The sequence below is a fragment of the Annulohypoxylon maeteangense genome (genome assembly GCF_022496945.1).
Source record: "Annulohypoxylon maeteangense strain CBS 123835 unplaced genomic scaffold GGS22scaffold_1, whole genome shotgun sequence".
NCBI classification, from domain to species: Eukaryota; Fungi; Ascomycota; class Sordariomycetes; order Xylariales; family Hypoxylaceae; genus Annulohypoxylon; species Annulohypoxylon maeteangense.
The window spans coordinates 1,361,654-1,389,591 of record NW_025953248.1 but is presented as its reverse complement, the minus strand read 5'-3'; the positions used below and the strand labels follow the sequence as shown (position 1 = coordinate 1,389,591).

The following is a 27,938-nucleotide window of genomic DNA, read 5'->3' as shown; positions in this document are numbered from 1 at the left end:
GTCCTACCCCTAGGTTGTTATGATTAGGTAATTACACTATTGATGCTAACATTTAGCGACATTTAAGCCTCAAACTTAATGCCCATGACGCCGCTATGCAAGGTACTCCCCACCGTAACGAGACCGCTACACCCACTGTATGCACAACCTAGCACAGGAACTCAACGGTACTTCCAGGTACTAAAAATCCCACGAACCGAAACCGAACCTCGTCGCTTTTGTTTTTCCTCGTACATAACCACCTCTCACTCGAACAATGGCAGACGAGTCGATCCGCAAAACCCCGATTCCAGTCCCACACATCTACGGCCAACCACCCACGCAATCGGAAATGTCCACTACGAACGAAGCCCCAGCGCCTGCCGGCATCGAGCAGTCCAGCTCGGACCCCATTTCGTCCTCAGCTCAGGTGCCCGCGCCTAGTACTGAGGCAGCTGCAGTAAGCTCCCCTCCCCCATATTCACCATTCACCATATTCACCGTCCCAATTCTTCACACCTTCCCCTCGTCCACTACAAAACCCACCACGAAACAAACACCCTTCCCAACAACCAATACCAAAAACCAGTACCAAACAACCCAAAAACTAACAACAATGCCTCGTTCCTCACCCCAGTCCCCCAGCGCCGGCCTCACCACCAGCGCAGCGCAGGGCACAACCAGCACCTCCAACGCCGCCAGCCCGAACCCAACGACCGCCGCAACCGGCGCGCGAACAGGCACGCCTCTGCGCAACACCAACGGCGGCCAAGAGAACGCGAACGGCTCCTCGCGCGCCGCCTCCCAGCACCCCGACGCGGGATTCACGATGCCGGCCGAGGCACCTCCCCACGGTGCCCCCGCGCGCCAGTACCTGAACGCTCTGGTGACGGGCCCGCTGCTCGACGGCATGAAGATGCTTGTCAGAGAGAAGTGAGTTTATCCTATCTACCTACTTACCTGCCTACCAACCTACATACTTGCCTACCCACATACCTACATACCTATAGATCTACCCCGTACCTAAATCTCCATCACGCGACCATTACTCCCTAGACGCGTCCACGTTCGTCACAACCTGTTTCCAGGTTTTCTGCTATGGTACTTTTCCTGCAAATACGACTACTAACACAAACTCCCACAGGCCCAAGGACCCTCTCCGCGCTCTCGGTGAATTCTTGATCCAGCGATCCAAGGAAACGGAGACGGCGTCGACATGATGGGTTGGACGGCAAACAAGCATATGCACGGAGTTACGGTTACGGTTACGGTTACAGGAAAAAGAAAAAGTCGTTTCTCGTTGCTAGGGTCTGCATGGCATCATGGATTAGGCCATTGATGGATGATACCACATTGCATTAGGGCCCTGAATTGCTTTTGATACAGAGGAGGATTTTCGTGGAAGTCGGTATGCGCAAGTCAAGTCTATAAGAGCACACTGCAAAGCCTATTAGGGGATATGCGGTCATAATACCATTTTTCACGAAGACGTAATTTTTAATTCGTAATGATCTCAGCTCATGTGAGTGTTCATTGTTCGCCTATCTCATGGATGCGACTATGTATAAGAATCGAGCATCCGTCACTTTTGTGGCTGCCCAAAAAAGCAATCCCGTTTCCACGAACTCCGTGACCAGACCTAGCATTCCATGCAAAACATCCTTCAAGAGTTTATGCTTATGCGACGATGGTGCTGGCAGTGGCACTCTCGTATTTCCAGGTGGGAGGGAGAACACCGACGGTCTTGTAGTAACGAGCGAGACGGTGGATTCGCGACTCGATGAGAATGAGACGGAACTTGGCGTCCTTGTCCTTGCGGTTGCGCTCTAGGTGCTTTCGGACGGAGACGGCCTAGATTTTTACTATTAGCATCATTCTCAAGGTATTTTTTCAACTAGATATTTAACTCACCTTCTTGATCAACATGTACAGATCCTCAGGAAGCTCGGGAGCGAGGCCTATATGAGATCACACCGTCAGCCTTGACCAACAGTGGCATTATAGTTGTCATGGGTTCCTAAGAACACCATGTATATTTTATAGATTGAATACAGCCATGCGATGGCCTCGAAGGGGGGGTTATTTCATGTCGTACCATTGGACTTAAGGATTCGCAGGATCTTGTTACCTGGATAACATAGTTAGCTCATGTAAAATGCGACATGTTAAGTATTGAATTCATTTTTTACATACCGGTGACAATGCGGACCTGGGCGATTCCGTGGGAGTCACGGAGAACGACACCGATCTGAGAAGGAGTAGCACCCTTTCGGGCGAGTCTGCAGATTTGCTCTTCGACCTGAGCGGGAGTGGTCTTGAGCCAGGCGGGGGCAACGCGCGAGTAGGGGAGCGCGGAATCCGAAATTCCCTTTCCGTTGGAGTGAAGACGACCCATTTTGATGATTGTATTTGTCGACTGGTGGTGGTTGTTGAAGTTGTCGAAATGATTAGAAGGTCGGAAAGTTGATGAATTTGTGAAGTTTTGAATGGGTTTAATTTTTTTTCAAGAAAGTTACTAGCAAGATTGTGCGTTGACTTCGGTTCCACCCAGTGGTCAGTGCACAGATCGTCTTATCTTATCAGAGATAAACGAAGTTTTGCCGACGCTAGCCAAGGTTACCAACATTGAATCTTATGGGTCCTAGGTAAATTTTATTTCTTCTTTGTTCCTCAATATTTTTTCGTGCTTGAAGTCTATCGTCAAATTATTGACAAGAGTTGATAATGCGATTTCTGTAGATGATATATTGAGGCTTACCTACAGGCTGCATCTGGTGGCTTGGTAAACCAATATCTATCCAAATTCTGGGATTGACGTGGCTTTATTTAGCTGGACTGAATCGATCTTCTCAAGGTAAGCCACCCTGAACCCATACAATCCTCATTTCAACTCCTTCCATTTCTATGATGAGACACTCCATACTTTACTTATTTTCTGGTACCTCTTATATCATCGGGTCTTCGGACCTGAAATGTATTAAACGGACTTCTGACAAACGGATTCGTTGCCTTTCAGTTTTCACATGAATCTATTTGATAGCTGAACCTCAACTAACATAACTTGCAGGTAACCTTGGAACTAATGCACATGTAGACTGCGCATATGGGCAGATATAAGATATTAGCAAGTTTTTCAGGTCGCCAAACGGAACCACCGCATAGAAACCACAGCGAGCTTGAGGGTCCAACCTAGCTACTTGTGTTACCGAACGACACCGCGCGATGTTGGCCGACATGTTAGATGATTTCCAGTTGATGACCTGATAATCCAGCGCTGCTTATATTCTTCAATATGTATGGCCGTGTCTATATTGCATTGTACCTCATCAGTTGATATTATATAAACTATCGCCAACGTATATACTTGTATAGCAATGAGAAGCCATATTCATATCACGATAGCGTCAAGTGTCTATTTCAATAATCATACCTTGTCTTCATATATTTGTCTCCAGACATGAATTTCGCGGAGTTCCGGGATACTCCACTTCCTTCCGGCTTCTATACGGAGGGGTTAATGATTCACTTGTGACTACTATGACCACCTCTACGGGCTGGTCCGAGGTGTGGTGCATAGGGCCGAACGAAGTGCAGACTCTAGATGGCTCTAAAGCGATTTCAACTGTGTACATAACACGGGAAACATGTCTCGGAGCTACTGTTCCGAGTCTCTCCAACAAAGCTAGGTCAAGAGTAGTTGGATCCATTACCTGGTTAGCTTAACCTCTTAAGTTATCAATACTACCTCACCAGAGCTGCCAGAGCTCCATAGACATGAGTAAACAACGACCCATAGATTTATGAATACTCACCTCCTATCTCTATGACCTTGGTAAACGATATACGGCAATGAGGATTACATTCTCAACGCCTTACGCAATACTAATCTACGAGCCATAACCCAGAGCCGGAGAATTAACGTACGCTCCGGATTGTTTACGTGCTAGAGCCGAAGACTCGGGTGCGGCTAGACGGCATCAACAACGTTAAGCATTAGACCCGGTTTATTCTCCGGATCTCCCTACATCACCGTATAAATCCATTTGTCCTATTCGCACAGAAGGGACGGCGGCAATTAAAAGATGGTAGCACATTTTCATTTCAATTCAGAATGTACGAGCTGGTAATATTCTAGGTGACCGTTTTTTCCCGAGCTAACCGCCCCCAGTCATCCCCATCATGATCGTAAACATATTAAGCGCGTATCATGGGTATTTTCCCCCAGTTCCTAAATGTTCTATAGGTTGACAGCCTTGCGGAAGTTCTCGCCCGCATAGATGGCGTTGTCTCCGAGTTCCTCCTCGATACGGAGGATTTGGTTAAGCTTGGCGAGACGCTCGGAACGAGCAGGGGCACCAGTCTTGATCTGGCCCGCTCGGATACCGACGACAATGTCGGCAATGGTGACGTCCTCGGTCTCACCAGAACGGTGAGAAACCATGACACCCCAGCCGTCAGCAAAGGAGTCCTTGGCAGCCTGGATGGACTCAGTTAGAGTTCCGATCTGGTTAACCTTCAGGAGCAGGGCGTTGGAAGCCTTGAGCTCAATAGCCTTCTTGATACGGATAGGGTTGGTGACCGTCAAGTCGTCAGCGACGATTTGGATGTCTTGGGTCTTGTAGAAGTAGCTCCAGGCCTCCCAGTCGTCCTCAGCGAAGGGATCCTCAATGCTGACAATGGGGTACTTCTTGGCTAGGTCGGCGTACAGAGCGGCTAACTCTTCGTATGTGAGCCACTTGGTGGGGTCGCTCTCAGGGTTCTTGAAGTCGAGGTCGTACTTCTTGACGTCCTCCTTGTAGAACTCGCTGGATGCAACATCCATAGCGATCTTCACCTGGCCTGTGTAACCAGTCTGCTCAATAGCATCGGTAATAAGGTCAAGAGCCTCGGCGGCAGTCTGGATATCCGGGGCGACACCACCCTCGTCTCCGACATTGCCCGCAGATTGGCCGTACTTCTTCTTGGCAAGGGACTTTAGCTTTTGGTAGACCTCAGAACCTTGACGCATAGCCTCGGTGAAAGAAGGAGCGGCAGAAGGGACAATCATGAACTCTTGGAAGGCCAATCGGCCACCAGCGTGGGAACCACCGTTCAAGACGTTCATGAAAGGAACGGGAAGGACATAGGGCTTCTTGGTGCCGGCAAGGTCCGAGACGTGGGCGTATAGTGGTACACCCTTCTCAGCAGCACCAGCCTTGGCAATGGCCAGACTGACACCCAAGATAGCGTTGGCACCAAGTTTCGTCTTGTTCGGTGTTCCGTCAAGGCCGTTGAGGAACTTGTCAACCGAGCTTTGGTCCTTTACATCAAGACCCTCCTTGATGACGGCAGGGGCGATGATGCTGTTGACATTCTCGACGGCTTTGGTAACACCCTTGCCACCCCACTTGCTCTTGTCACCGTCACGGAGCTCACAAGCCTCATGCTGACCTATCGTACCATGTTAGCGGGTGGGATACGTCGGAACCGCGTGGAGAGCACGAACCGGTGGAAGCTCCAGAAGGAACGATGGCACGGTGAAGACCGGTCTCAGTGACAACGTCAACCTCTACGGTAGGGTTGCCACGAGAGTCGTAGACAGAACGAGCGTGGATCTTCTTGATGGCCATATTAACGTCTTATGTGTATCAAGGCTGCGGGAAAATGTTGAGTTAGCTAAAGAGTGATTTCGAATTGAATAAAGTTGAGAGGAAGTCTAGCGAAGTTTAAGGCAATTAATAGAAGAACCTTGTAGGTAAGAAATTCGCTCAGAAGGAGCTTCCCGTATGTGACTCAACCAAGGGGGTAGAATATATGCCTCAGAAAAGCATCAAGATAGAAAATTGTAGGGGTGGTGAGGATTGGAGGGGAAGGATGGTGGGATGGCGGGGTAGCTCAAGATATTATCGAATAGAAGGAATTGTGAAGGAAGCATTGGATGTGAACAAATTCACGATTGTTTATATATTAGGTATGGACTGTATGGACAGCTAGAGAAGTGAAGCTCGTAGACTTACTATTTTCTAAGGGTTCTGCTAGGATGTAGGTGATGAGGTGAATTGATGAGAAGGAAGAAGAAAAAATACAAAGTCAAGAAATTATAAGGTACCTAAATGCTTCCAGGCTGGGCGGAGGGTGGGCTGCTTGGCTGAACGGACAACGTGAGTGAGCAAGAGAGCAAACGGAATGGGACGACTATAATTGGACTATAATTGGCGGGCTGGCGGGGTCCGGCGACGGACCTCACTAGGATGACACCGCGGAGGAAGGAGGGTCCTGGTAGGCTGGAACTGCTGGTACTAGTTTGGTACATGTCTCATACGCCAAGCTCACTTGGCTACACAAGTACCCTAATAATTACTCCGTAACTGCATCTAGTAATATGGCTTGGATAAAAATTAAAAACTGTTGGCCGTTGGACTAGCCCATTGGCGCCATCACCGGCCCGACCTACGTCAAGGTCATGAAGAAACTTTGCTTTGTAACACGTTACCCCCCCCTACGTAATCGTAATCTACCTAGCTATCCCGTTGGGGGAGAGCAGGAACGAAACCTGTATGCGAACATTGCGAGGTAACAGCAATACCTTGTACTTGAAACTTGCTGGGATGGCTGACCTAGGTCAACCTACCATAACACCTTCTATATATATCCATGGGTAGCTTTGATACTGTGACTTATCAAGGCTAAGATATACATGTGTTTTTTTATCTCCCATGACTTGTATAGATAGGCACCGAGAACCTCTCACGCAAAAAAAGCAATATTACATAAGTCAAGATAACATCTCATCAAAAGCCTCAAGTAATAGATTTTATTTTCTGCTTTTCCCTACACAGAGTACTTTTTCTATCCTTGTCTACGGGTATCTCTCGGGCACCTTTTTGCGTGAAAACACTCCTAGCAAATGCCCTCTAAACCCACATAGAAATCTCGTGATCCTTTATTCATCAGATTCACGCTTGCTCTCATGAGCTACCGCCGTATCCATTTTCCTTGACCCATGCCGCGACATCGTCATGATCACGTTCCAGCCAGGAGATCTTGCTACGGATAGCATCCTTGCTTTGGGCAAGGGGTTGGGCGAACGACTTAGTGTCAATGTCCTTGAAGAACTCCTCTACCCTCTGGAGTTGTTCCGGTTTAGCGAAACTGGATGTGCAGATAGTAACCATCGAACCTAGGATAGGAGCGTTTCCGCTGAGTCGCTTGGTGATTTCCGGCCACTTCTCAGTCATCCAAGTGAATAGAGCCTCAATACCCTCGGCATGGCTTCTCAGCCCGCTTGCTGGAAGGTATAGATCTTGGCTCTTGACCTCGCTGCTAAGGACAAGGTCCAACGTGCTCTTGATGAGGGCCGGCTCTTTGGACCGACCGATACACCGCAGAGCGGTATTGCGCTCATCGCTGTTGCTAGACGTGCGGAAGAAGTTAAGAACTTTGTTGTACTAGGAATTGTATTAGTAACAGCTTAGACGGACTTTCAAGGCGAAACTTACTTCTTCCTTTCCACCATACTTCAGAGCCATGCTGAAGACGCTACCTCGGATGTTCGGGTGGATTGCTGACTTGTCACCATCCATATACTTGTTGAACATCTCCTTCGATGCGGCGATGATTACTTGGTCGCCGGCCATGCCAGCTGCACCAAACAGCATGGACTTAAATTGTTGCTCAACATGGCCATCCTTATCCGAGAAGTTCCAGCCTAACTTATGAGCTCTCTCACTAATGAGATCTTTAACGAAGGCCTCGAGACCATTCTTCACGGACTTGTCCTCAAATACCCAAGCTGATTGAACGGTCGCAACCCTAGCGATGATTTCGCTCCATACAACGAACGACTCTTCTGTGTCGAAGCCCTTCAGTAGGTTCAGAACTCCAGAAGTTTTCTGATAACCCGATACGGCAAGAGCACCAGCATCGGCAATCATTCCGGCACGGTCCTCAACCGTAAGCAAGCCATCCTTGGCGGACTGACCTAGCTTGGTGAGACGTTCCGGCGTGTAACTTGTTCTGTAAATGCTTGTGTGGTTTGCATTCAACTTGAAGAAGTCCAAGTTCTTAACCTTGAACACATCTTCTCTCTTCGTCAACGTAAGAGACTCTTCTACACCATCCTTCGATCGGAGACCTAGAAAAACCGGATATAACACTTGATCTTCTTCGGGCTTCGTGTCACCAGTCCTTAGGAATCGATTCTGCTTGACCTGAATTGTGCTTTCTGCCGCGTTTTCCGTAACTTGGACAACGGGAAAGCCAACATTCTTGGTCCAGATGGACATAATCTCCTTGACAGGCTTGCCACTTGCCTCTTCAAGGGCTGCCCACAAGTCCTCTGTTCGAGTGTTACCGTAGGCATGTTTCTTGATGTATCTCCGAACGCCGTCCAAGAAAACATCCTCACCAAGGTAGGTGGAAATCATTCGAAGGACGCACGAACCCTTGGAATAGGAAATGGCATCGAAAATCTGGTCAACCTCGCTAGCGCGCTTGACTGGTACTTCGATAGGATGGCTGCTCCTCAACGAGTCTAATCCCAAAGCACTTTGGAGGTTGTCCGTAACGTAGTTTTCCCAGACCTTCCACTCTGGGTAAAAGTAATTGCAGCCTGGGTGGGTGGTACTGTTAGTCGGCCATTCTTTTGAATTAACATGAAATAGGAAACTCACTTAGCCAGCTCATCAGAGTCGCGAAACCTTCATTCAGCCATAGACCTTCCCACCAGTCCATGGTTACTAAGTTGCCAAACCATTGGTGCGCCAATTCGTGCTGCACTACCTCGGCAACACGCTCTTTCATGGCTGCACCGCTAGCCTTCTCATCCAGCATAAGATCAACGACACGGTAAGTGATCAAACCCCAGTTTTCCATAGCACCTGCCGCAAAATCAGGGATAGCAACCATGTCCATTTTTGGTAGCGGAAAGTCGGCACCAAAGATCTTCTCGTAATATTCTAGAGTTCGCGCGGCGAGATCGAGAGAGAAACGACCGTGTTCGATGTCCGAACTAGGGGGAGCGTACACTCGGATTGGGACACGGAATTTCTTGGTCTCAATATAGTTCAGCTCACCAATAATGAAGGCAACGAGGTAAGTCGACATGAGAGGGGTTGGGTTGAACTTGACAGCCTTCTTCGTAGATCCACTCATCTCTGAGTACACCTCCGACTCGGAAGCAACGTCCATATTGCTGAGGCATGTCAAGTGCTTGTCTGCAACAAGGGTGATGGTGAACTTCGCCTTGTGCATGGGCTCGTCGAAACAAGGGAAAGCGCGGCGACAATCGTTGGCTTCCATCTGCGTCGTAGCAAGGACTCCCTCCGAGCCGTCAGGCTTCTTATACGTGGAACGGTAGAACCCTGCCATTTGGTCGTTGAGCTGGCCGCTGAACTTGATCTCCAGCTGAGTCTTGCCCGTTGGAACGGCATCCTTAAGCTCGATCTTGGAGATTTGCTTAGATTTATCGTAGGTGATCGCGGACGAAGAGCTGGCGAGGCTGTTAGAAATAGGGGCACGTGTCCAGCATACAGCGCAAACTTACCTAATAACGTTATCCCCAGACTTGATGTGGGCGCCGTGGATGTCAAGGTCGATGGTGTGAAGAGAGATAGACTTAGTCTCATCCTTCACATCGAAGTCGATAAGCACCTTTCCCTCGAAAGTGAACTTGTCAAAATTAGGCTCTAGAGTCACATCGTAGTGCGTCGGGATGACGTTGGTCGGGAGGAGCTCGCGACCCTGGGTAGGGTCTGGCGCGGCTCCCCCGGTATGCTCGATGTCTCCAGCAAGTCTACACATGTTGTGTCTCCGGTATGAGCAGTGTCTGAGGGGGGTCTTTGACAAAGTAGTACTTCTAGCCTTCTCAAGGGGAGAAGTTCGTGGGACCGAGGTGAGTGAGGAGTAATTCGTAAGACGAGAGCTAGGTGCAACTTTGGGGTTAGTCTATGAGCTTAATTAGGTTGGAAGGGCGGTCAATTGGGTTAGGTATACCAGTAAGAGGGTGGAGTGGTTAAGGCAGGACTGCGCCAGAAGTGATTCCGTCTCCACAGAGATGTGGTTGCTGTTGATATGGTTGGTGTAAGAGAGGTAAGCGGTCTTAGTCGGACTCGTGTAAGTGTTGAGATTCGAGGGACAGACTCGACACGATAAGCGGCGCGAAGAGACATGTGCAGGAAAGAAGGAAAGAAGGGTAATATAATACAATTGTTATATAATACAGGTACAGTTCGAATAAGGCACACTTGGTACTCAGTAGTGACTCGGAAGTTTCACATGCGGTAACTATGCGCTATTACGATATGGAGGGGCTTAGAGGGGTATCCAAAGCAGCCGGTTTATTCGTAAAAGGAGGGATGGAGGGGTGGAGGGGTAGAGGGGGCGATCCCTATTCGTGCATTATGAGATAAACGATAGATCCAAGACTTCTTAATTTTGCCAGCCCAACAATGTGTCTGTGTGTGTATATACAATTATGTGCGCGGGTGATGTGCTAGGTCAGGTATGGATGAGAATGAGCCCTTTTTTTACTTGGCCATCAGGGTTCGTGAAAATCCTATGTACGGACATGGATATTTTTGATGCGGAAGGGAAAAAAGAAAAAAAAAAGGAAATAAAAAAGTTTGATCTGTAGAAATGACGCCACGGAAGGTAGGCGGTGTAGCGGGATATTTACAGGGGTTGTCCCACACGACTTTGATAGGTGCTACTTGGGTAGTACCTTCATTTGATCTTTCTAGATTCGTTAGATTCGCACCAACAAACCCAAAAAGGCCAAGAATGTACCTACCAACTACGGCAACTAAGACGTACATATCTCACACATCAGTCACGCTGCTGGCGACCGTCTCTCCCGAAACCGCAACTTTTGGAAACAATCTCATGCAGGGTCGTATTCGAGGCATCTCAGCTATGCATTCTAGAACGTAGATCCCGATATAGACGAATCGAAGCGAGACAAACCCCGTCCTCACCATCCACTCAGTGCTACACTTTGATACTCGGGTCAAGTTCGCAATTTGACATGGGCGACTGTCGTGCGACTCGAAGGTCCAACGGTACGGATATAGCCATTTAGACGTCTTAGATAAGAATCCGATTTATAGAACACGATATTGCCTAGCGATGCTTAATATATTGGAAACACTTAACTTTAATTTTCCGTCTTCTTATTACCCTGAGTCTGTGTTTGTTGAGCGGTATCATATACCTAGGTAGGTATACTATTTAGCTGGGAGGTAACATAAAGGGGTAGTATGAGAAACTTATCCTTAACTCGAGACCGTTCTCAAGACATAGGAATCTTCTAGGCTCCTCTTCATATAACAAATGGCGACATGGGAACCTAAGTAGGCAATTAGAATCAGCTAGATAGAACCATCGTAGTTGTATTCACTCTCATAATAGGTTTGATTATGTGTAAGTATTGGCTGACCCCTAATCCCATCCACCCCCCTTTCCGCCGAAACCCTTCTCCTCGATCTTCTTTGGGCCCTTTGTCGGCTTCTGTTGTGCCGCCTCGTGCCGACGTAGCTCCTCCGGAACCCTGGATATCGAGCTCTTCGATAGCATCTGCCGTAAGTCGTACATGACGTCCGCGTCTTCGTTCCCTAAGAACGTGATGGCAACACCGCTCTTTCCCGCACGACCCGTACGACCGATACGATGTGTGTAGCTTTCGATGGACATGGCCATGTTGAAATTGACGACGAGGGAAACGTCCTGGACATCGATACCACGACCAGCCAAGTCTGTTGCTACTAGAACGTCTGTCGAGCCGCCGCGCACCGAGGCCAGGGCCTGCTCTCGTTGTTCCTGGGTCTTGCTACCATGAAGTGTGACAGCTGAGAAGCCCATGTGCTTGATTTCTCGAGCCACAGCATCACAGTTACGCTTGATGTTGACGAAGACGATGATGGGCGGTGCGAAGTCGTTAGATGATAGGATCTCTTGCAAACGCTTCTTGCGGCGATCTTCTCCAGGTACAAATTCAACTCGTTGCTCAACTGTATCAACAGCTTCTCCAGCATTTCCGATAGTTACTGTGGCGGGACGACGCAGATATTTCTTAGCGATTTTCTCGACAGCTGTAGGCATAGTGGCCGTGTACATCATAGTCTGTCTGTATCGATCTTTACCACCTAAGTGCCTACTCATCAGCTGCGCATTTTCGGCGGCATCGGTGTCTGGCTTTTCGTTGGTGACGGGAAGCGCGTCTAAGATTTTATTTACGGGCTCTTCGAAACCCATATCGATCATACGATCTGCTTCATCCATGATAATGTAACAACACTGGGATAGTACTAGTAGACGTCGCTCGATACAGTCGACAAGACGACCAGGTGTAGCGACAATAATCTCTGCACCATTTCGCAGCGCAAATGCTTGTTCTTCAAGCGAATGTCCACCGACAAGACTGACAACTGTAAAACCTAATGGAGTTGCGAACTTCTTAGCTTCCGTCTCGATCTGCTGGACTAACTCTCGAGTCGGGGCTATGATGAGCGAGTAAGGACCGTCGTTCTTGGTGAGCTCAGTCAGAGGAGGTAGTTCTGAAATGTAGACCAACAGAGGTAGTAAGAAAGCGGCCGTCTTTCCTGAACCAGTGACAGCCACACCGATCAGATCTCGTGCCTGGAGAGCAATAGGGATTGCCGCGCGTTGGACCGGAGTTGGCTCGTCATAGCCAACTTTGATGATAATATCTAGCAGCCGTCGAGGTAGACCAGATTCCTGCCAATTCCGCATTGGGTTCGGAATAAGCCCACCCTTCGTCGATATACCGAAGTCTTCCTTGAAGATACGCCAGTCTCGTTCGCGCATGTCCTCCAGCTTTTTCTCAGACCAGTGTTTTCCTAAACCGTTGCGGTTGGCCCTCTCCTTTGCCTTTTGCATCATATCCAGTAATTCTTGCGCTCGTTGTGCACCATTCTCAGGATCACGCTCCATAAGAGATCTGGCATATTTCTTGGCATTCTCTTCCGTCATGTCATCACCAAATCCGGCCAGCCTTCCTCTTCCAAAGAAGGTTGGCTCTGCTCTCTCGGCGTAGATAGGGTTGTGATCTTGGGTCGTGTCCTCTTCTGCATCCCATTCAAAATTGAATTTCTTATCCGTCGTCCTTCTTCGTTTCTTCTTAGCCGAGAATGTTGACTGATTCATTTCTGGACCCATGTATCGTGCTCTTATCGAGGCTGCTTCTGCTTCTTCTGGCGCTGGTCGTTTTTCTCCCACTGCCCCCTTTTTACCTCTTGACTTCCCTCGGACCTCGCCATTTTCGTGATCATTGGCATCGCGTCTATCATGGCCAGATTGGCGCATAGCCTTGGGCCCTGTTGGAACAAATGGCGCGTGATCTCGATCGCGATCGCGGCGGTCGCCATATCTTCTATCGGGTTCTCGCGTGGATGTAGGTCTGTTGCTAGATTTACTCCGTGCTTCTTCTTGGGCCTTCCGCCTTCGCCTCTCTTCCTCCTCCTTTTCTTTCTCTACTGCCAAGCGCTCACGCTCGGCCTTGGGTATGAATCTTGGCTTGGCAGCAGCATCGTTCGCTTCTTTCTTTTTGCGTAGGATCTCTTCGATGTCTAGAGGTGTTTTTCGCTTGCTTGCTTCGCTATTTTTTCCGTTCATTCCATCTGCCCCGTCGGTTCCATTAGTGCCGTTCGTATGCGATGACGATCCGGCTCGCGGTTGCATTCCCATGATCGAAAGATGTTGATGTAGATAAGTCTTGCTTCTTTGTAATACTCGTTGAGGCTTTCAAATCGGGTTGAGTCTTCGGAAAACACAGCGAGTTAGGTGATTTAGGCGACCTTATTGAAGATGCCGATGATGGAATATTAATTCACAAATCCGACTAAGCGATTCTACTTTATTAAATAAATAAGAAAATAAAACAGTCGAAGCTGCTTTTGTTTCTAGAGGCAAGGATACTGGGAGAACTTGTCGGGGCACGGCTTGTAAAGAACCGCCCAGGCCACTAGGGACTTGAGCCAATCGGAGAATTTAGATTGAACAGAGACCCCTGCCAATTACCATTCACTGCCAAAAATTGGGAAGCTGCTCATTCACTTTTGCGACTCGCACCTTACTATCACGGCATTTTTTTCTCAACCGCAATTAAGTACCCTAAATAATAGTTGACAATTTCAACTGTGATTGGGGATGGCGGCGGTTAACACAAAATTCGTCGAGCTAGCGAAGCAGCTGCACCCGCGGCTAACCCGTTTCTTCGCCAAATACCCTCCAAATCAGATACTCCCAGCCTCGACGAGAACGAACACGATCGAGGGCGGCGCAACGCCAAACCCCTTCCTACCACACAAGCATCCGATAACCGGAAAATGGCATGACCCAGAGTTCTCCTTGAGGCGACAGGCAGAACTCGTAAAATTGGCGAGGGAACAGGGAGTAGAAGAGCTATTGCCTTTCACATCTAAAGGTACCGAGCAGAGGCTACGGCACAGAGTCGAACACGGTCTCCGCGTTCGTGGAACGGGTGTTGGACAGTCTGTCAAGGGTCACTTACACGAGAGAATGTTGGCTGCAAAGTACGATATAGCTCCTATATTTCCCACGAGCACTCTACTCGCCGGGGGACCTCTTCTTCACAATTCAATACTAACATACGGGACAGGATGGAGAAGAGGAGAACGGCTATGTTGGGCATGCCAAAGCTCGTCAGACAATGGCGGAAGGTAAGTCGCATTATGTCGTCCATATTTCGCATTGCTAACAGAGACGATAGGTTGGAAAAGCCAGATGGTCAAAGTACCCACGATAAACGAATATATCATGATGTTAAGGCAGTATATAGCCAACGAAGCAAAATGCACAAAATTCATGTATCACTTTGTACGAAGCATCTGGGTCATGTCCCAAGAAATCAAGAAACAACTCTTACCACTACACCTAGATTTAGTCTTGTTTTGAAGCATCCCTAGGCATCTACTTCTAAAACCAACCCCCCACGAGGCATAATGAATCGATATTGGTAAGTAGGATATGCTTCAAGAGTATATTTGCATCAATTATCACCCCGGATACGAAATGTTCGAATCTCACGATTTGGAGAGAACTTCGCTCAATCAGCTCACGTGACCACGTGGCGCCGATTAACTTTTTCTCAAAACCGGTTTGCTAAGAAGCCTTCCTGACGTACTTACCATCACCTCCAATCCAGGTGCCAGCATAGGGAACTTCAATTTCGCAGACATTAATACTAATCCTAATTAGCGAATTTGTTGATTTTACCTAGCTACAACGGCGAGCGCACACCCATGAATTTCTCACCATGGCGCCCCCGATATCCAATACGTCAGCCGAGCCCACGCTCTACGACATCCTAGCCCTGACCCCCAAGCACCTAGAAGGCCAGGCCGGCGCGGTCCAGCAGCAGAAGATAGTGAAGCAAGCCTACCACCGGGCGCTTTTAAAACACCACCCAGATAAATCAGCCAGTGGCCCATCAACATCAACCTCACCACCATCCTCATCCACAACCTCCCCAAGTTCAAAACCAGCCCCCAAACCCCACGCAAAACAAGCCGGATCCCACACCCAGCCACGCATAACCTACACCGTAGACCAAATCCAGCACGCGCACACCATCCTCTCAGACGCCCAAAAGCGGCGCGAATACGACCGGGAGCTGCGCGCCTCGCCGTCCCAGCGGGCGACACAGTCTTTCCAGACAGGCGTCGAGACGGTGGATCTAGACGACGTGTCGTTCGACGAGCGGGGCGGGGTATACTACCGCTCATGCCGGTGCGGGAACGAGCGGGGGTACGCCTTCACGGAGGAGAACCTGGAGGAGTTTGAGGAGGACGGGGTTTTGATGGTCGAGTGTCTGGACTGCAGTCTCTGGATCCGGGTCCTGTTCGCTGCGGCTGAGGACGAGGAAGTTGTTGATGTAGCTGTTGTCGCTAATCCCGGTGGAAGCAGTAGGGGACCCAACGACGAAGCCGTAGCGGCGCGGGAAGGCGACGCGGTGATGGCGTCGGGAGAGCAGCGCGGGACAGGCACCGGCAGGGGGTTCACGTTTAACTGGAGTTTCAACTGGGGGATATCATTATCCGGGACCTCGGCATCGAGCTCCGCGACAATTGACACGGGTAGCGGTTCGCAGCGGTAGTCCTGCCGATCCCTATGTACGCCAGTCCAGCTACCTGAACGGAAGGAACATTTAGCAGTAATCATTCGGGGGTTAAACAAGCCTATTGAGAACCCTGTCATTGCCAAATTCCTGGGCTCACTCTCGCTTCCCGCTCCCCACAGGCGAGACATGTCACGTGGCTTAAATGACTTACAATTAAGTTGATAATTGATCCAGGGGAACGTATTACATAGATTCATGTTTCAATAATCACATGCTCAGGGCTATATTGGGGAGCAAGGGTCGAAATATCACTATTGGTATGGCATCTTTTCGCAAGGATACGTTATGGTATATATGTGTGTATGTATCGTTGCCGAAACGCGAAGAAATTACGATAATTTACGATCTAAGTACAATCAAAAGATCTCAACATCATTTCTGATGTAGAATTTTTATCTTCATATCGAGAACGAGGAAGATCCCCATTGAATGTATGACAAATAAACTTGACTGTTGTGTGCCGTGTTACATCGTAATATAGACCGGCAACCTCCATCTAAGCTACTCACTCCTGTCGCGATACTTTTATATGCTCCCCAGATCTTAATTTCACCATACGAAGAGAGAAAAAATAGAACCCTTCACTTTTTTGTTGTCCATATTCATAACATTAATACTTTTGCAGGTGCAGTAAAGTATGGGTTTATTGTCCAGACGAATTCGCATTAGAGACTAAAGGGCAAGCAGAGACCTACCAAAAGCTCCTTAGCCCTTTTTGCCTGTTGGGAAAAGAGAACCCTCCAAAGACTTCGGGCCGGTGCATTTGCCACATGAGGAAAAAAACAGAAAAATGCAGAATCTCAAGGAAGAGGGTTCTCAAGCAAACACTCCATAGACACCAGATTCCACCCTGCCCCGCAGTCGACCTCTTGATATCTAGAGACTATTAAGGGACGCGTGCTCTTTTTGCTTCTCTTACTCGGCGGCGGCGGCCTTGGGCTCCTCGGTGGGAGTATCAGTGGCCTTCTCGGCTTCCTGGGCGGGAGCCGCTGCTGACTCTGCGGGGGGCTCTGCCTCGGAGGAGGTCCAGAGGGTCTAATTACAAGTTAGATAAAATACTAGTTATGGCATGCTCGTAGATAGAATACATACCAAGTTGTCTCGGAGAAGTTGCATGATCAGAGTCGAGTCCTTGTAGCTCTCCTCGCTCAGGGTGTCGAGTTCTATAAAGCTCGACGTTAGCCGTATACCAATCAACCTTGAGTACATTCAAACTTACCAGCGATTGCGTCATCGAAAGCTTGCTTCGCGAGGTGGCATGCTTGGTCGGGTGCGTTCAGGATCTCGTAGTAGAACACGGAGAAGTTAAGAGCAAGGCCGAGACGAATGGGGTGCGTGGGAGGAAGCTCGGTCTGGGCAACCTCGGTGGCAGCCTTGTAAGCCTCAAGAGACTTGTCGGCGGACTCCTTTCGTCGGTCACCAACGGCGAACTCGGCGAGATAGCGGTGGTAGTCACCCTTCCTATTTTTATTATTAGCAGGCCATAAATAATTACCGCTCCATAATCCATTAGACTTACATCTTGTGGTAGAAGACCTTAGACTCGCCAGACTTGGCAGAGGGAATGAGGTGCTTGTCCAAGACATCGAGGATGTCGTCGCAGATCTTGGCCAGCTCGGTCTCAATCTTCTGTCGGTACTCCTTGATCAGACCGACCTGGGACGAGTTGCCCTTGGATTCCTCCTTCTGCTCGATGGAGGTAACGATTCGCCAAGAGGCACGTCGGGCACCGATGACGTTCTTGTAAGCGACGGACAGGAGATTGCGCTCCTCGACAGTAAGATCACGGTCCTCAGAGGCGACGATCTTCATGTTCTCGACCATCTCTGTTGACGGGCAAAGTTAGAAATGCAACCTTGCGGGGCATCGGGGATTAGGATGATATCACATACCTTCATAGCGCTCAGCCTGCTCGGCTAGCTTGGCGAGATACACAGCATCTTCGTGACCCATTTTGGCTAAGTGAACTCAGGTAAAACCCTGAACTGATATGAGGTATGAGGTTAGCTGTGGTTCAATTTGGGTAGTCTTTTGGTCAAATTAATATGGGTTGGTGGATGCGGTGTGGAAGAGAAATGAGGATTTTGGGAGAAAGGAAAATAAATTATATATGGTTGGCTATAAGAAAGGGAACGATTAGTAGCGGAGAGGTTTCGAAGATAATGCTATAGCCACGTGAGGTGTTTACGATCTGAGCCTGAGGAACGCGCTACCTTGTCTTGTCGTGAATACGGAAATACGGAAAGGGTTGAAAGAGTGTGACGGTGAAGCAGAAAGATGAATGCCCCCCCGCAGTCGGTGGGGTTTGCGCCAGTGGATGCGGCTGGAAAACGCGTATGGAAAAGGCAGATGGAAAATCGTGAATGTTGTCGCAATGATCAATTGGGATAGAGGACGAGTCGCATTAAACGGTTGATGGGTTTGTTGTCGTGTGTGTAAGGCGTCAAAGGAGGCGGTCGTGATGTGGGCGATGACGAAAGTGCAAGGCGGGACTTAGGGTAGCAGATAGCAGGCCAAGGAACATTTGATGACCGCAAAATGCAGAAACGGGAAGACGGGGGGAAATAAGGGAAATTCTTAAGGAGAATATCTTTATATCTTTATGCAGATGACGATATTTTTACGTACCTGTTGTTTACTTGGAAGTGTTGTCGTAAGGAATTCACTTGTGCGTGATGATGCACAAGAATGGTGGTATGAAGACAAAGAGAGAAGGGAATAAGTCGGTGGTGGTGGTGTTTTGGTAAGTTTTTGGTAAGTTCTGGGAAGCAAAACTTTTGGGAGAGTTTTTGTGATTTTGTTGTTAGGCGGTAGACTGTAGGCAGTAGGCAGTAGGCAGGTAGAGGGTAGAAGGCGGTAGGTGGTAGATGGTAAATGTGGTAAGGTTAGAGGGAGCCTGAGGTGAAGAAGAAAGAGAGCCCAGGAGGGTTGCAAGCCAGGGTGTAGAGCGGATGTGCCCCAGTAGCTCTCGTGGGAGGGGAGATTGTGGGCGGGCAGCAGCCAGTAACCACGGGGTACACCTTGTAATTCATGTAATTCGAAGACGGCTATGTACAGTACATTGACGTAAGTACCTTATTCTAAGTATCTTCTAGGAACCTAAGCTGCTTTCCCAGGTTACCAGTACCGGTTCCGTCTCGAGCCTAACTGAGCTTGAGCCAGTGAGATACCGGTCTATGAACTTGGCAGCGGGCGATGGATCATTTGACAATGCAACAAGGCTGGTTCATCCTCAAATCTAACCGTCTGGTACTTCCCTTTAATGACTGGTATCATGTTTCGATACATACTGAGGTACATTCTATTACAACCACAGGTACATACGTGTGTACATTTGAATCTACAGCACTGAGGTTTCAACATGAAGTCTGATAACATTGGTGAGGTAAAGCATTCTCGTCCCTTCCCCTTTGATTTTACTTTCCAATATTGAATATTTATATGTTTTCGTCTTTCGAAGTAGAAATGGTTCATATGATTATCGTGTCCATTGCATCTATCGTGTCTATCATGTCTGTTTATTTATTTATTTACATATATCTAGTAAGGTAAATGTTCAGAAGCATCTATGGATGATTTCTTTTTCTTGCTCCCTGCTTAATCCTCCTACGTCAGTCCTAATACTTCTCAGCTGTGCCGCCTTGCAAAGAGACTTGTACCCCACGCATTTCAAGATTCTAGTTTCATGCCAGGTTTGTATCGCCTGTTCAGAGAGGTAACATTCTCAGGCACCTGACAAAAATATGCCATACCTCAAAGAACAAGATGGTTTAACTATTTCAATGGTTATATCAAATTGGGTTAGCCTTCACCATCTCTTCACTTGTGACCTTCAACGATAATGATATTAGAAAGGGCATTCAAATTGAACCACCATTCAAATTATTCGATGTCAGGAGTCATCTAGAAATGGATTATAAGGCCAGTTATCCAATCATATTCGCGAGATGATAATTCAAGGCGACCCTAACCACGAGTTACCCATTCTTTGTCTCTCGTTCCTTAAGAATTTTCGTAGACGCCATCGAAGGGTTCCATCTGAGAATGCCACAATGCCACCGCCGCCATTACTGGGCGATAAGAGGAAAAGAATTTCAGCCTACGTCAACGTCTGCAGCCCAAATAGCTCATACATATGCACGGTGCTGCGCCAGGCTTTCTCATTCGGGGCCATGCCCATGCCGGCTACCGCAAGCCCTAAGCCCCTCATTCGTCCGGTTTATCTAGACTATCGTCAATGCAAACGACCTGAAAATCAAGTGTAGGAAGTAAAAAAAAGGCTTCCACCTATGCAAAACGTCACCGGTGTGATCTCTTCATCCCCTTTAGTAGGAAGAACTCCACGCATTGCCAAGCTTTGTTTCTGGATTGTTTTTGCCACTATTTTTCGTGGCCAGGAACTGTCTCCTCACATTAAAAATAAAAATAAAAATAAAAACCACATGCATGTTCCTCCCCAATGTATGTATAACCCCTCCCAGGAAACTTGCACCAACCAAATTGAAACCTCACGATACCTTATTCTTTTAGATTCTAGTGTCTACCATGTATGTACTCTGAAGCATACTATAACTAGGACCTAGGTAGCTGAGAACCTCGGAACAATCCAGCCCCAATCTTGGAAATCGTCTACTATTGGCATGAGAAACCGGCTACGCCGATTTATGCATCGGGTTTCATGCAAAAATCAGCCTCAACATCAATACATAGGGTAGTATTGTTATAATATTGCTGTCAATACGTATGCATGGCGGTCGAAGAACATTGTATACAGCGTAGTCGGTTTATAACGAGATTATAAAATGACTGGAATGGTATAATGATTAATCAATTCCCGGTTACTCAATATCCATCCAGCTAATATAAAATGAAGAAATGTGTTTCCATTGATTTGTTCGATGATATGCGGCAAAATCCCAATGACAAGAGCAATGGTAGGTGGTTATACGAGTCTTCTATATCAGATGACCACATAGGAATGGCGTGGTGATAGATGAAAAGAACGAGCCTTTTCAATTTTTGCGTGATCAGGATCATGGATCACGGATTACGGATGACTTATGATGTTGTGTGTGGTATGGCCTTATGTAGCACACACTTCGTATGGTTCGAGCGAGTCTGAGAAAGCTGGAAGGAACAAGGACCTCGAGCCTAGGCAATTCCAACCTCCAACCCACCACCCCACCAAACAGCTCAGGCGAGAGTGAGAAAAAAACGGCCTTAGGGCAGCTCCGTTCCGTTTGCGTCCGTGCGTTCCCCGTCTACTTCCGCCCGTCCTTAGCTCTTGCCATTGACTTCATAGAATGAGCTCCAAACCGAATTGAACCTTCGAAACTCTCCACCGAAAATTAGAAGTGCCTCAATTTGATTCCCCGATCATACCACGCACGCCAATTAAATATCACGAACAGGTACCTTTGATTTCCCCAGATCGTCAGTAACTATATACAGTTAAGACTAAAAAAACTGAAACTTCTTGATTTCCCATAGATCGATCGAATTCTCCCTTTCGAATAAAACCTCCATCGCCGCTACAATGTTCCGTCAAACCCTGACCAAAGTCCCGTCCCGTGGCCTCCGCCTCGCTCCCTCTTCCGTCCGGCCCTTCTCGACGACTCTCCGCGTTATGGCTGAGGGAGATACCGGTTCGCCGAGCAGGTTAGGTAGTCTAGGTGGTTCAGGGTACGTGATATGACTTCAATATAAGCCCCCGCAATCGTAATAGAAAGTTGCCGAGGTGGGAGCGGATATCCTGGAAATCTAGAGATCTGAAGCTCTTACTGCTTAGCAACAGCTCTATCGGACATAAGAGCAATGAACAAGAATTTATGAGGAAAAACCAAGAGAGCATGCGGATAAAAAGAAACATGAAGAAAACCAACTAACAAATAACCGCAAAACAGTGACGCTTTCCAAAAGCGCGAAAAGGCCAGCGAAGACTACGCCATCCGCCAGCGCGAGAAGCAAAAGCTACTCGAGCTGCGCCAGAAGCTCCGCGAGCAGCAGGAGCACCTCCAGAAGCTCTCCGACCACATGTAAGCCATCCCACGAAAATGCGATTCCTCCCTCCCCCGAGGGATCTTACGCCACCATGCACTACGCGAATGAGCACTAACAAATCTATTTCCCCTCAGTGACGAGTTGACCAAGGAGCAAGGCGGCGAACACAACTAAATATGTACCAGAAACTTGTAAGAGAAGGGTCCGAAACTCCGTGTTCATTAAGGTGCCCAGCATCGGCGCGCGAGTTTTTGCCCGGTCACTAAAAAAGCCAGATTCGTCCTTCGGCCATCGCATTTTTTTGCCATGCCTTAATGTACATAAATAAAGCCATTGCCATACGGGCGATGAGCTTTCGTTGCTATCTTGAGAATCAAGTCTCAACTTTCATAACAGCGCACATGTTGCTGTCTCCTTCATCCTGATGCGTGCAATGACCCGTGAACTCTTGGATTTATGTGCATGATGTCCTGATACTCCTAGACCAAACATCCCCCCCTGACAGAAATTACTCCCCCACTGCCTGGTGCCCGTATAAATCCGAATGCTTATCTACGTCCCATGTAGGAACGGTAGAAGCTGTCTACGTTGTCTTGCTCCGGACCGCCGTAATGGCTGCCGATCGTGCTGCGCTCTTTCTGGGCAGCCGCAACCTTAGCTTGGAGCGCGGCAGCATTTGTGTCGATCCACTGGAGCTGGGAAAGATGTCCGTTGAGAACACGGACGATTTGACTCAGCTAGAGATAAGATTAGCTAGCTGAACACTGTAGTAGGAAGATCCGTAGGAAAGAAAACTTACCGGGTCGTCTGGCTTGTTACCCTTGCTTAACGTGCCAGAGATGTCATTAATTTCCTTAATCATCTTCGTCAAATCTCGACCCATGTCGTCCAATCTCTCTGTGATCTTCTCAGCAAGCTTATAAGTTTTCTCGCGCTCCTGATCAGGACCTGCAAGCTGCTCGCCGTGTCCAATCTGCTTGGTAAACATGGCGTCCACCTCGCCCTCGTATCTATCCAACCATGATTCAAGTTCTTCTTGTTGACTCTCGATTCCAATGAGTTGTCGCTCAATCTCTCGGCTACCTTTCTCAGCTTCGAAAGTATCTAGATAAAGCTTCTGGATTCTCTCTCCATTCTCAACTAGGAGGCGATCCCACTGAGCGACTTGAGCAGCCTGATCCTTGAATTCCTTCTGGTATTTCGAGAGATCAGTAGCCCAGCGGGTGATAATCTCGTCCATCGTCTTGTTCTTCAGTCGCGCCATAGACGAAGTAGGACCGGCAGTCGAGGTACCCAAAGTATTACTGGCAGCTGCAGGGGGCTGCAATGTCGTACCAGCCGCTGGTTGGGTAGGTTTCGAGGCTCCACTAAAAAGGGAGTTCGCAGGAGCTCCAGTCGTAGAGCCCAGAGTAGGAGTGGTGGCAGAAGTTGCCGCACCGGCGCTTTGTGCGGAACTAGCAGCCGGTGTAGATCCTGCCGCCGAAGTAGCAGGAGCGCCGCCGAAGAGGCTGGGTGTAGGCTTGGCCGATTCGGTAGTTGCGGCATTAGCGGCAGGTTTACCTAGACCGGAGAACATAGAAGAGGCCTGCGGCTTAGCTGGATCAGACGGCGTAGCGGGGCCTGAAGGCTTATTAAGGCCCGCAAAGAGTGTGTTGGTTTGTGCTGTTGCCGGGGCAGCGGGAGTGGATGTGGCAGCTGGTGTAGACGAAGGCTTGTTAAGTCCTGAAAACAACGAGGATGCACCAGCTGGTGCCGTCGGTGTGGTACTTGCCGCTGCTCCTCCGAAAAGAGGGTTGCTAGGCTTGGCTGAGGATGCCTCAGCTGGCTTCGGTGCTTGCTGTGCAAAAAGTGAGGATGCTCCCGCAGGTGCAGCGCCGGTAGCCTGCGTAGGAGCTGCAGGCTTCGCTCCAAATAGGCTCGGAGTAGATGAGCTCTCAGCAGGCTTCGCGCCTCCGAATAAGTTCGAAGATTGGTTCGAGTTCTGACCGGCACCCGCGAAGAGCGAAGGAGCAGCTGAAGCAGACGGCGCTGGTTGGCTTGTCGCCGGTGCAGCCTGTGAAGTACCTGTAGCTCCGAACATGCTTCCAGGCTGGCTAGCCTTCTTCTCACCTTGTTGAGCACCTGCAAAGAGAGACGAGCTTTGTGTTCCAGTATTACCGAAGAGGTTACTAGCAGGCTTTGTCGGGGGGGCTCCCGCGGGAGTAGTAGAATTTAACGGAGGGAACATGCTCTTGGTAGGTGTCGACATGGCGGCAGGGTTAGAGGCGTTGGTTGAAGCCGCACCACCAAACAGATTACTGCCTCCGCCAAGATTACCAAACATACCGCCTGCTTGAGAAGTAGGGGCGCTGGTAGTTGGTGTTGAAGCCTTATTGTCCTTCGATCCAAACAATCCACCTGCTGGGAAAGCACCAGATACTGCTGAAGTCGGGGTTGTAGATTGAGCAGTCGATGCAGGTGCAGAAGAAGCGTTATTTCCGAAAAGGTTCGTAGATTGTGCAGGTTTCGCACCACCGAAGATAGCGGAAGTAGGAGCTGAGGAAACGCCGCCGAATAGTGGAGCGTTACTCCCACTCGACGCAGTGGCGTTTGGTGTACTGCTACCCGGTGCAGCTCCTCCGAATAGAGGTTTCTGTTCTGCTGGTTTTGATGCGGTATTTGCAAACGGGCTGGCTGAAGTCCCTGGTGAACTAGTTGTGTTGCTAGTATTTCCACCTAAATTTCCGAAAGAGAAGCTGGGTGCTCCAGTCGATGAAGAAAAGCTAGGTGTTCCAGTAGATGATGCACCAAAAAGATTGCTTGAGGTGCCTTGGGTCGTTGAACCAAACAAGCCACCTGTAGCAGGGGCACTTGACGTAGTGGCATTGTTCGATTGACCGCCCGAGCTCGCATTATTGCTGAAGAACGACATGGTGTCGGATTGTTTGCTAGGGTAGGGTAGGAATGTGATATGTCGGGTATGAAGACGATAAATGTGTGTTTGTTCGTTGGAATGTGATGGCTCGTTTAGTCGGCAGCTTTATGTACGATTATGTCGTCCAGAGACCTGCACTCATCCCTCAACCCACGAGGGTAGAAAAGGTTTGGGTGCCGGCGGTTGGCGTTTGGAAATTCACTAAAGAACTACGCAAACCCAATGCCGATGACAAAGTAAATCTATCGTGGTCGTTGTCTAATTATCTTAGACGATGATGAAAGAATTAGTATATCTAATTGTATGAAGGTTGGAAGGAAAATGCTTTAACATACCGTTCTGTCTTATTTTTTAAATGTACATTTGCGTCGCAGACCGACCACTTCAAATGTTTTTGCGCGACAAGCTTCAAAAGATGTCAAGTTCGACGCGACTGGGTACTTTCTATGCACAGACCATGTTCGGGTCGTACTTGCCCAGTGGTTTCTAGGTACTTCGGACAGGTACCTTCCACAGCTGTCATTGAAGGGAGAATTCTAGCCACACTGAGGCTTGTCATTGTAGGACTAAGAGGCCTTATCTAATCAGGCCATACTCCAAACACCCCAAACATCGGGGCCATGATCTGAGCACCCACCGCCTAGTCTAGAACATGGTGTCTCCGATCCTTGAACTAAACACTCGATCTCTACGCATGACCTCACCTTAAGGGGCAGGACCGCAGGACAGATAATTTATACCCTCGCACAATTTTAATAGATCCTACATCCATTTCCTAGATCACTACCTTATAAGCCGCTGTCTCTTCCTATCCCTAAATTTCCCCCATTTGTTTTTTAAAGATACCCCTCAACACAACCCTACGGCTGTCAATAAGGGAGATCGTAACTCCTAAATAATTATTATATTTCGAACCTATAAACCTACGATCCTCTTATTTGTGAACTCTTCGGGCCGACCAAAATCTACTTAATTTACTACTTCAAATATTTTCATCATGCCCAGAGGACGAAGGTCTGTTAGTTTGGAAGCCCCAGAAAGGAGGGGCACAGAGGACCCAGGTGCTCATGAGCTTGGTACGGTTTAGCGCTCATCGCTGGTCCCTTTTATGCTAACAATTACCCGCTCCAGCATCCTCCGATTCTGACGAGCATTTCTCCGATGCTCAGACCTCTCCTGGGAATAGTCCTGGATCTGCCTCTCCAGTACCGCGGACGCGAGTCGAGAAAGTAGACGATGAGCCATCTTACGGTGAAGTCCCTGGCACAGAAGCTTACAAGAAGCGCACAGAGGATGCCGAACCGGATGAGATTGCTATCCTCAATGAGACAAAGTCGCAGTCTGTCTCTCCGGATAGGCCCGTGACGCCTGGAGGTCATCCGATTCCGAAGACCGTAGTCGAGGAATCAGAAGACGCTCCTGGCTCAACGGCTCACCGCTACCACGAGACTCTTCACCAAGCGGACGCGGAACCCGACTTTATTCGCAAAGCCGACGGTACTGGCGAGGCAAATCCGATTCCCTCCTCGCTTGACACCAGCAAAGAAGCAACTGGTACGGCAGCCAAGTCCTCCTAAGCTACCCAGTACGATTGACCCTGCCCTCGTAGATGACGCGACTATGACTCCATCACTGAAGTCACCAATAAAACATCGACGGAGGAAATCATCCGCAGCAAAATCAACGGGGAGTTTTGGTGGCCAAGAAACCGTTGATAATGATGACGATGATGACTTTGGCGACGATTTTGACGATTTTGAAGAGGGTGATGAAGATGCTGATTTTGGCGACTTCGATGATGGCTTTCAAGCAGCCGAGGACGAAGTTGCGGCTAGTATGCCAGCTCTTCAGCCTCAGGTCTCAATACCCTCATTTGTATGTTTAGGTCCCTCTTTAGGTAGTCACATTTTTATGCTAACTTATGTTTTTCCCCGTCAGCCAATATTAGATCTAGACGGCCTTGATTCAGAGGATATCTTAACAGCGACAGAGCCGTATCTAGACGCCCTATTCTCTCCTGACATACAAGAAATCCCAGAACTACCGTCGCCCCCAAAAGACAACCCCATCTTCTTCAACCCTAGAAGCGCCTCGCTCTGGTCACAACTTGCGGCACCCCCACCTCTCCAACCTCCCGACTGGATCCGATCTCGGATAAGACGTCTATTTCTAGTATCACTTGGTGTACCGGTAGATTTAGATGAGATATTACCGGCGTCCAAGCAAAAGAAGCTTGTACTCCCATCCCTCCACCGTGTCACCTCAAACGGCTCCCTACGTACATCATCAGACTCTCGATCAGTCTCTAGACTAAGAAAACCAGACGGCGATAATAATTCTTCGGTGTCTGTAGACTCTCAAGGCAAGGAGAAGCCAAGATCGGCTTCGAAACGGCAGAGGGGCCCGCCCGAACCACCTGAGCTCGATCTTGTCTCCGCGAGGCAACTCTGCGCGACGACGGACGAGGCTTTAGGGGGGATGACGGACCAGGAAATCCAGCAGCATGTGAAGAAGCTGCAGGACATGGAGGTGTTAGCGAAGGAGGTGCTTGAGTATTGGAAGAAGCGCACGGACGAGAAGATCGGGGATAGGGAGGCGTTCGAGGGTGTCATAGAAAACCTGGTGAAGCATGCGCGCAAAACTAGGAAATGAGAAGCTAAATAATATAATAGTTATACTGGTTTCTCGATATTTAGGTGTTTGGATACCGTGATCTGTTATACCTAAGGTGCTGCAACTAATAAGGAAATTTCTGCTGGTGATCTACCACTAACTAGTTGGGCATTTCCTATGAGGATATAGGGTAGGCAAGTTTCAACCAAGCCCTCGTTCTTTGGGTAGGATATCTTTGATTTAGAATCCTCAAACCCTTACTTCTATACCAGTTTCTACAAAGCAAGCAAGGCGAGG

General features: G+C 48.7%; 11 protein-coding genes across 11 annotated transcripts; 5 read left to right on the top strand and 6 right to left on the bottom strand.

The window, feature by feature from the left end:
- The first annotated feature begins 97 nt into the window (after nt 1-97).
- Nucleotides 98-1,473, top strand: GGS22DRAFT_149362 (uncharacterized protein). Its single transcript, XM_047959137.1, has 3 exons — nt 98-439; nt 617-912; nt 1,124-1,473. Exons 1-3 carry the CDS (start codon nt 257-259, stop codon nt 1,197-1,199), a joined length of 555 nt encoding a protein of 184 aa, XP_047823710.1. The 5' UTR covers nt 98-256; the 3' UTR covers nt 1,200-1,473.
- Nucleotides 1,474-3,031, bottom strand: GGS22DRAFT_149360 (40S ribosomal protein S13). The gene is made up of 6 exons (XM_047959136.1): nt 2,903-3,031; nt 2,742-2,824; nt 2,173-2,585; nt 2,075-2,107; nt 1,891-1,937; nt 1,474-1,830 (listed from the first exon to the last, which is right to left on the bottom strand). Exons 3-6 carry the CDS (start codon nt 2,372-2,374, stop codon nt 1,657-1,659), a joined length of 456 nt encoding a protein of 151 aa, XP_047823709.1. The 5' UTR covers nt 2,375-2,585; nt 2,742-2,824; nt 2,903-3,031; the 3' UTR covers nt 1,474-1,656.
- A 984-nt stretch (nt 3,032-4,015) lies between these two features.
- GGS22DRAFT_149353 (phosphopyruvate hydratase) lies at nt 4,016-6,116 on the bottom strand. Its single transcript, XM_047959135.1, has 3 exons — nt 5,976-6,116; nt 5,465-5,612; nt 4,016-5,409 (listed from the first exon to the last, which is right to left on the bottom strand). The coding sequence occupies exons 2-3, from the start codon at nt 5,586-5,588 to the stop codon at nt 4,217-4,219; spliced, it is 1,317 nt and encodes a 438-aa protein (XP_047823708.1). The 5' UTR covers nt 5,589-5,612; nt 5,976-6,116; the 3' UTR covers nt 4,016-4,216.
- Nucleotides 6,117-6,762: 646 nt separating this feature from the next.
- On the bottom strand, nt 6,763-10,538 carry GGS22DRAFT_149351 (peptidase family M1-domain-containing protein). Its single transcript, XM_047959134.1, has 5 exons — nt 9,952-10,538; nt 9,503-9,880; nt 8,631-9,448; nt 7,458-8,569; nt 6,763-7,406 (listed from the first exon to the last, which is right to left on the bottom strand). Exons 1-5 carry the CDS (start codon nt 10,125-10,127, stop codon nt 6,927-6,929), a joined length of 2,964 nt encoding a protein of 987 aa, XP_047823707.1. The 5' UTR covers nt 10,128-10,538; the 3' UTR covers nt 6,763-6,926.
- Nucleotides 10,539-11,214: 676 nt separating this feature from the next.
- GGS22DRAFT_5272 (DEAD-domain-containing protein) lies at nt 11,215-13,866 on the bottom strand. The gene has a single exon (XM_047967335.1). The coding sequence runs from the start codon at nt 13,657-13,659 to the stop codon at nt 11,395-11,397; it is 2,265 nt and encodes a 754-aa protein (XP_047823706.1). The 5' UTR covers nt 13,660-13,866; the 3' UTR covers nt 11,215-11,394.
- A 171-nt stretch (nt 13,867-14,037) lies between these two features.
- Nucleotides 14,038-14,865, top strand: GGS22DRAFT_149348 (uncharacterized protein). Its single transcript, XM_047959133.1, has 3 exons — nt 14,038-14,507; nt 14,594-14,654; nt 14,705-14,865. Exons 1-3 carry the CDS (start codon nt 14,122-14,124, stop codon nt 14,738-14,740), a joined length of 483 nt encoding a protein of 160 aa, XP_047823705.1. The 5' UTR covers nt 14,038-14,121; the 3' UTR covers nt 14,741-14,865.
- A 40-nt stretch (nt 14,866-14,905) lies between these two features.
- GGS22DRAFT_5268 (uncharacterized protein) lies at nt 14,906-16,208 on the top strand. The gene is made up of 2 exons (XM_047967333.1): nt 14,906-14,950; nt 15,193-16,208. The coding sequence occupies exon 2, from the start codon at nt 15,251-15,253 to the stop codon at nt 16,088-16,090; it is 840 nt and encodes a 279-aa protein (XP_047823704.1). The 5' UTR covers nt 14,906-14,950; nt 15,193-15,250; the 3' UTR covers nt 16,091-16,208.
- Nucleotides 16,209-17,029: 821 nt separating this feature from the next.
- On the bottom strand, nt 17,030-18,067 carry GGS22DRAFT_177029 (putative 14-3-3 family protein ArtA; the record flags this gene model as incomplete). Its single annotated transcript, XM_047963484.1, has 5 exons — nt 17,030-17,149; nt 17,207-17,277; nt 17,334-17,575; nt 17,634-17,940; nt 18,007-18,067. The coding sequence occupies 5 exons, from the start codon at nt 18,065-18,067 to the stop codon at nt 17,030-17,032; spliced, it is 801 nt and encodes a 266-aa protein (XP_047823703.1).
- Nucleotides 18,068-21,502: 3,435 nt separating this feature from the next.
- GGS22DRAFT_5150 (mitochondrial ATPase inhibitor, IATP-domain-containing protein) lies at nt 21,503-22,475 on the top strand. Its single transcript, XM_047967299.1, has 4 exons — nt 21,503-21,525; nt 21,593-21,796; nt 22,018-22,149; nt 22,249-22,475. Exons 2-4 carry the CDS (start codon nt 21,651-21,653, stop codon nt 22,286-22,288), a joined length of 318 nt encoding a protein of 105 aa, XP_047823702.1. The 5' UTR covers nt 21,503-21,525; nt 21,593-21,650; the 3' UTR covers nt 22,289-22,475.
- GGS22DRAFT_5162 (Nsp1-like C-terminal region-domain-containing protein) lies at nt 22,295-25,411 on the bottom strand. Its single transcript, XM_047967307.1, has 3 exons — nt 25,364-25,411; nt 22,914-25,294; nt 22,295-22,851 (listed from the first exon to the last, which is right to left on the bottom strand). Exons 2-3 carry the CDS (start codon nt 25,023-25,025, stop codon nt 22,663-22,665), a joined length of 2,301 nt encoding a protein of 766 aa, XP_047823701.1. The 5' UTR covers nt 25,026-25,294; nt 25,364-25,411; the 3' UTR covers nt 22,295-22,662.
- A 191-nt stretch (nt 25,412-25,602) lies between these two features.
- On the top strand, nt 25,603-27,787 carry GGS22DRAFT_149333 (uncharacterized protein). Its single transcript, XM_047959132.1, has 4 exons — nt 25,603-26,104; nt 26,160-26,582; nt 26,638-26,903; nt 26,967-27,787. Exons 1-4 carry the CDS (start codon nt 26,026-26,028, stop codon nt 27,678-27,680), a joined length of 1,482 nt encoding a protein of 493 aa, XP_047823700.1. The 5' UTR covers nt 25,603-26,025; the 3' UTR covers nt 27,681-27,787.
- The last annotated feature ends 151 nt before the right edge of the window (nt 27,788-27,938 follow it).

Coding starts and splice junctions, on each gene's coding strand:
- GGS22DRAFT_5150 (XM_047967299.1), top strand. CDS start 21,651: ATGTTCCGTCAAACCCTGACCAAAGTCCCGTCCCGTGGCCTCCGCCTC. Junction 21,797..22,017: donor GGTAGTCTAGGTGGTTCAGG/GTACGTGATATG, acceptor ACCGCAAAACAG/TGACGCTTTCCAAAAGCGCG. Junction 22,150..22,248: donor CAGAAGCTCTCCGACCACAT/GTAAGCCATCCC, acceptor ATTTCCCCTCAG/TGACGAGTTGACCAAGGAGC.
- GGS22DRAFT_149333 (XM_047959132.1), top strand. CDS start 26,026: ATGCCCAGAGGACGAAGGTCTGTTAGTTTGGAAGCCCCAGAAAGGAGG. Junction 26,583..26,637: donor CACCAGCAAAGAAGCAACTG/GTACGGCAGCCA, acceptor CTGCCCTCGTAG/ATGACGCGACTATGACTCCA. Junction 26,904..26,966: donor AGGTCTCAATACCCTCATTT/GTATGTTTAGGT, acceptor TTTCCCCGTCAG/CCAATATTAGATCTAGACGG.
- GGS22DRAFT_149360 (XM_047959136.1), bottom strand. CDS start 2,374: ATGGGTCGTCTTCACTCCAACGGAAAGGGAATTTCGGATTCCGCGCTC. Junction 2,108..2,172: donor CCAGGTCCGCATTGTCACCG/GTATGTAAAAAA, acceptor TATGTTATCCAG/GTAACAAGATCCTGCGAATC. Junction 1,831..1,890: donor TGTACATGTTGATCAAGAAG/GTGAGTTAAATA, acceptor GTAAAAATCTAG/GCCGTCTCCGTCCGAAAGCA.
- GGS22DRAFT_149351 (XM_047959134.1), bottom strand. CDS start 10,127: ATGTCTCTTCGCGCCGCTTATCGTGTCGAGTCTGTCCCTCGAATCTCA. Junction 8,570..8,630: donor GACTCTGATGAGCTGGCTAA/GTGAGTTTCCTA, acceptor CCACCCACCCAG/GCTGCAATTACTTTTACCCA. Junction 7,407..7,457: donor AGTATGGTGGAAAGGAAGAA/GTAAGTTTCGCC, acceptor TACAATTCCTAG/TACAACAAAGTTCTTAACTT.
- GGS22DRAFT_149353 (XM_047959135.1), bottom strand. CDS start 5,588: ATGGCCATCAAGAAGATCCACGCTCGTTCTGTCTACGACTCTCGTGGC. Junction 5,410..5,464: donor TCCTTCTGGAGCTTCCACCG/GTTCGTGCTCTC, acceptor ATGGTACGATAG/GTCAGCATGAGGCTTGTGAG.
- GGS22DRAFT_149362 (XM_047959137.1), top strand. CDS start 257: ATGGCAGACGAGTCGATCCGCAAAACCCCGATTCCAGTCCCACACATC. Junction 440..616: donor CTAGTACTGAGGCAGCTGCA/GTAAGCTCCCCT, acceptor TCCTCACCCCAG/TCCCCCAGCGCCGGCCTCAC. Junction 913..1,123: donor AAGATGCTTGTCAGAGAGAA/GTGAGTTTATCC, acceptor AAACTCCCACAG/GCCCAAGGACCCTCTCCGCG.
- GGS22DRAFT_5272 (XM_047967335.1), bottom strand. CDS start 13,659: ATGGGAATGCAACCGCGAGCCGGATCGTCATCGCATACGAACGGCACT.
- GGS22DRAFT_5268 (XM_047967333.1), top strand. CDS start 15,251: ATGGCGCCCCCGATATCCAATACGTCAGCCGAGCCCACGCTCTACGAC.
- GGS22DRAFT_149348 (XM_047959133.1), top strand. CDS start 14,122: ATGGCGGCGGTTAACACAAAATTCGTCGAGCTAGCGAAGCAGCTGCAC. Junction 14,508..14,593: donor GAGAGAATGTTGGCTGCAAA/GTACGATATAGC, acceptor CATACGGGACAG/GATGGAGAAGAGGAGAACGG. Junction 14,655..14,704: donor TCGTCAGACAATGGCGGAAG/GTAAGTCGCATT, acceptor CAGAGACGATAG/GTTGGAAAAGCCAGATGGTC.
- GGS22DRAFT_5162 (XM_047967307.1), bottom strand. CDS start 25,025: ATGTCGTTCTTCAGCAATAATGCGAGCTCGGGCGGTCAATCGAACAAT. Junction 22,852..22,913: donor GTAACAAGCCAGACGACCCG/GTAAGTTTTCTT, acceptor TCTTATCTCTAG/CTGAGTCAAATCGTCCGTGT.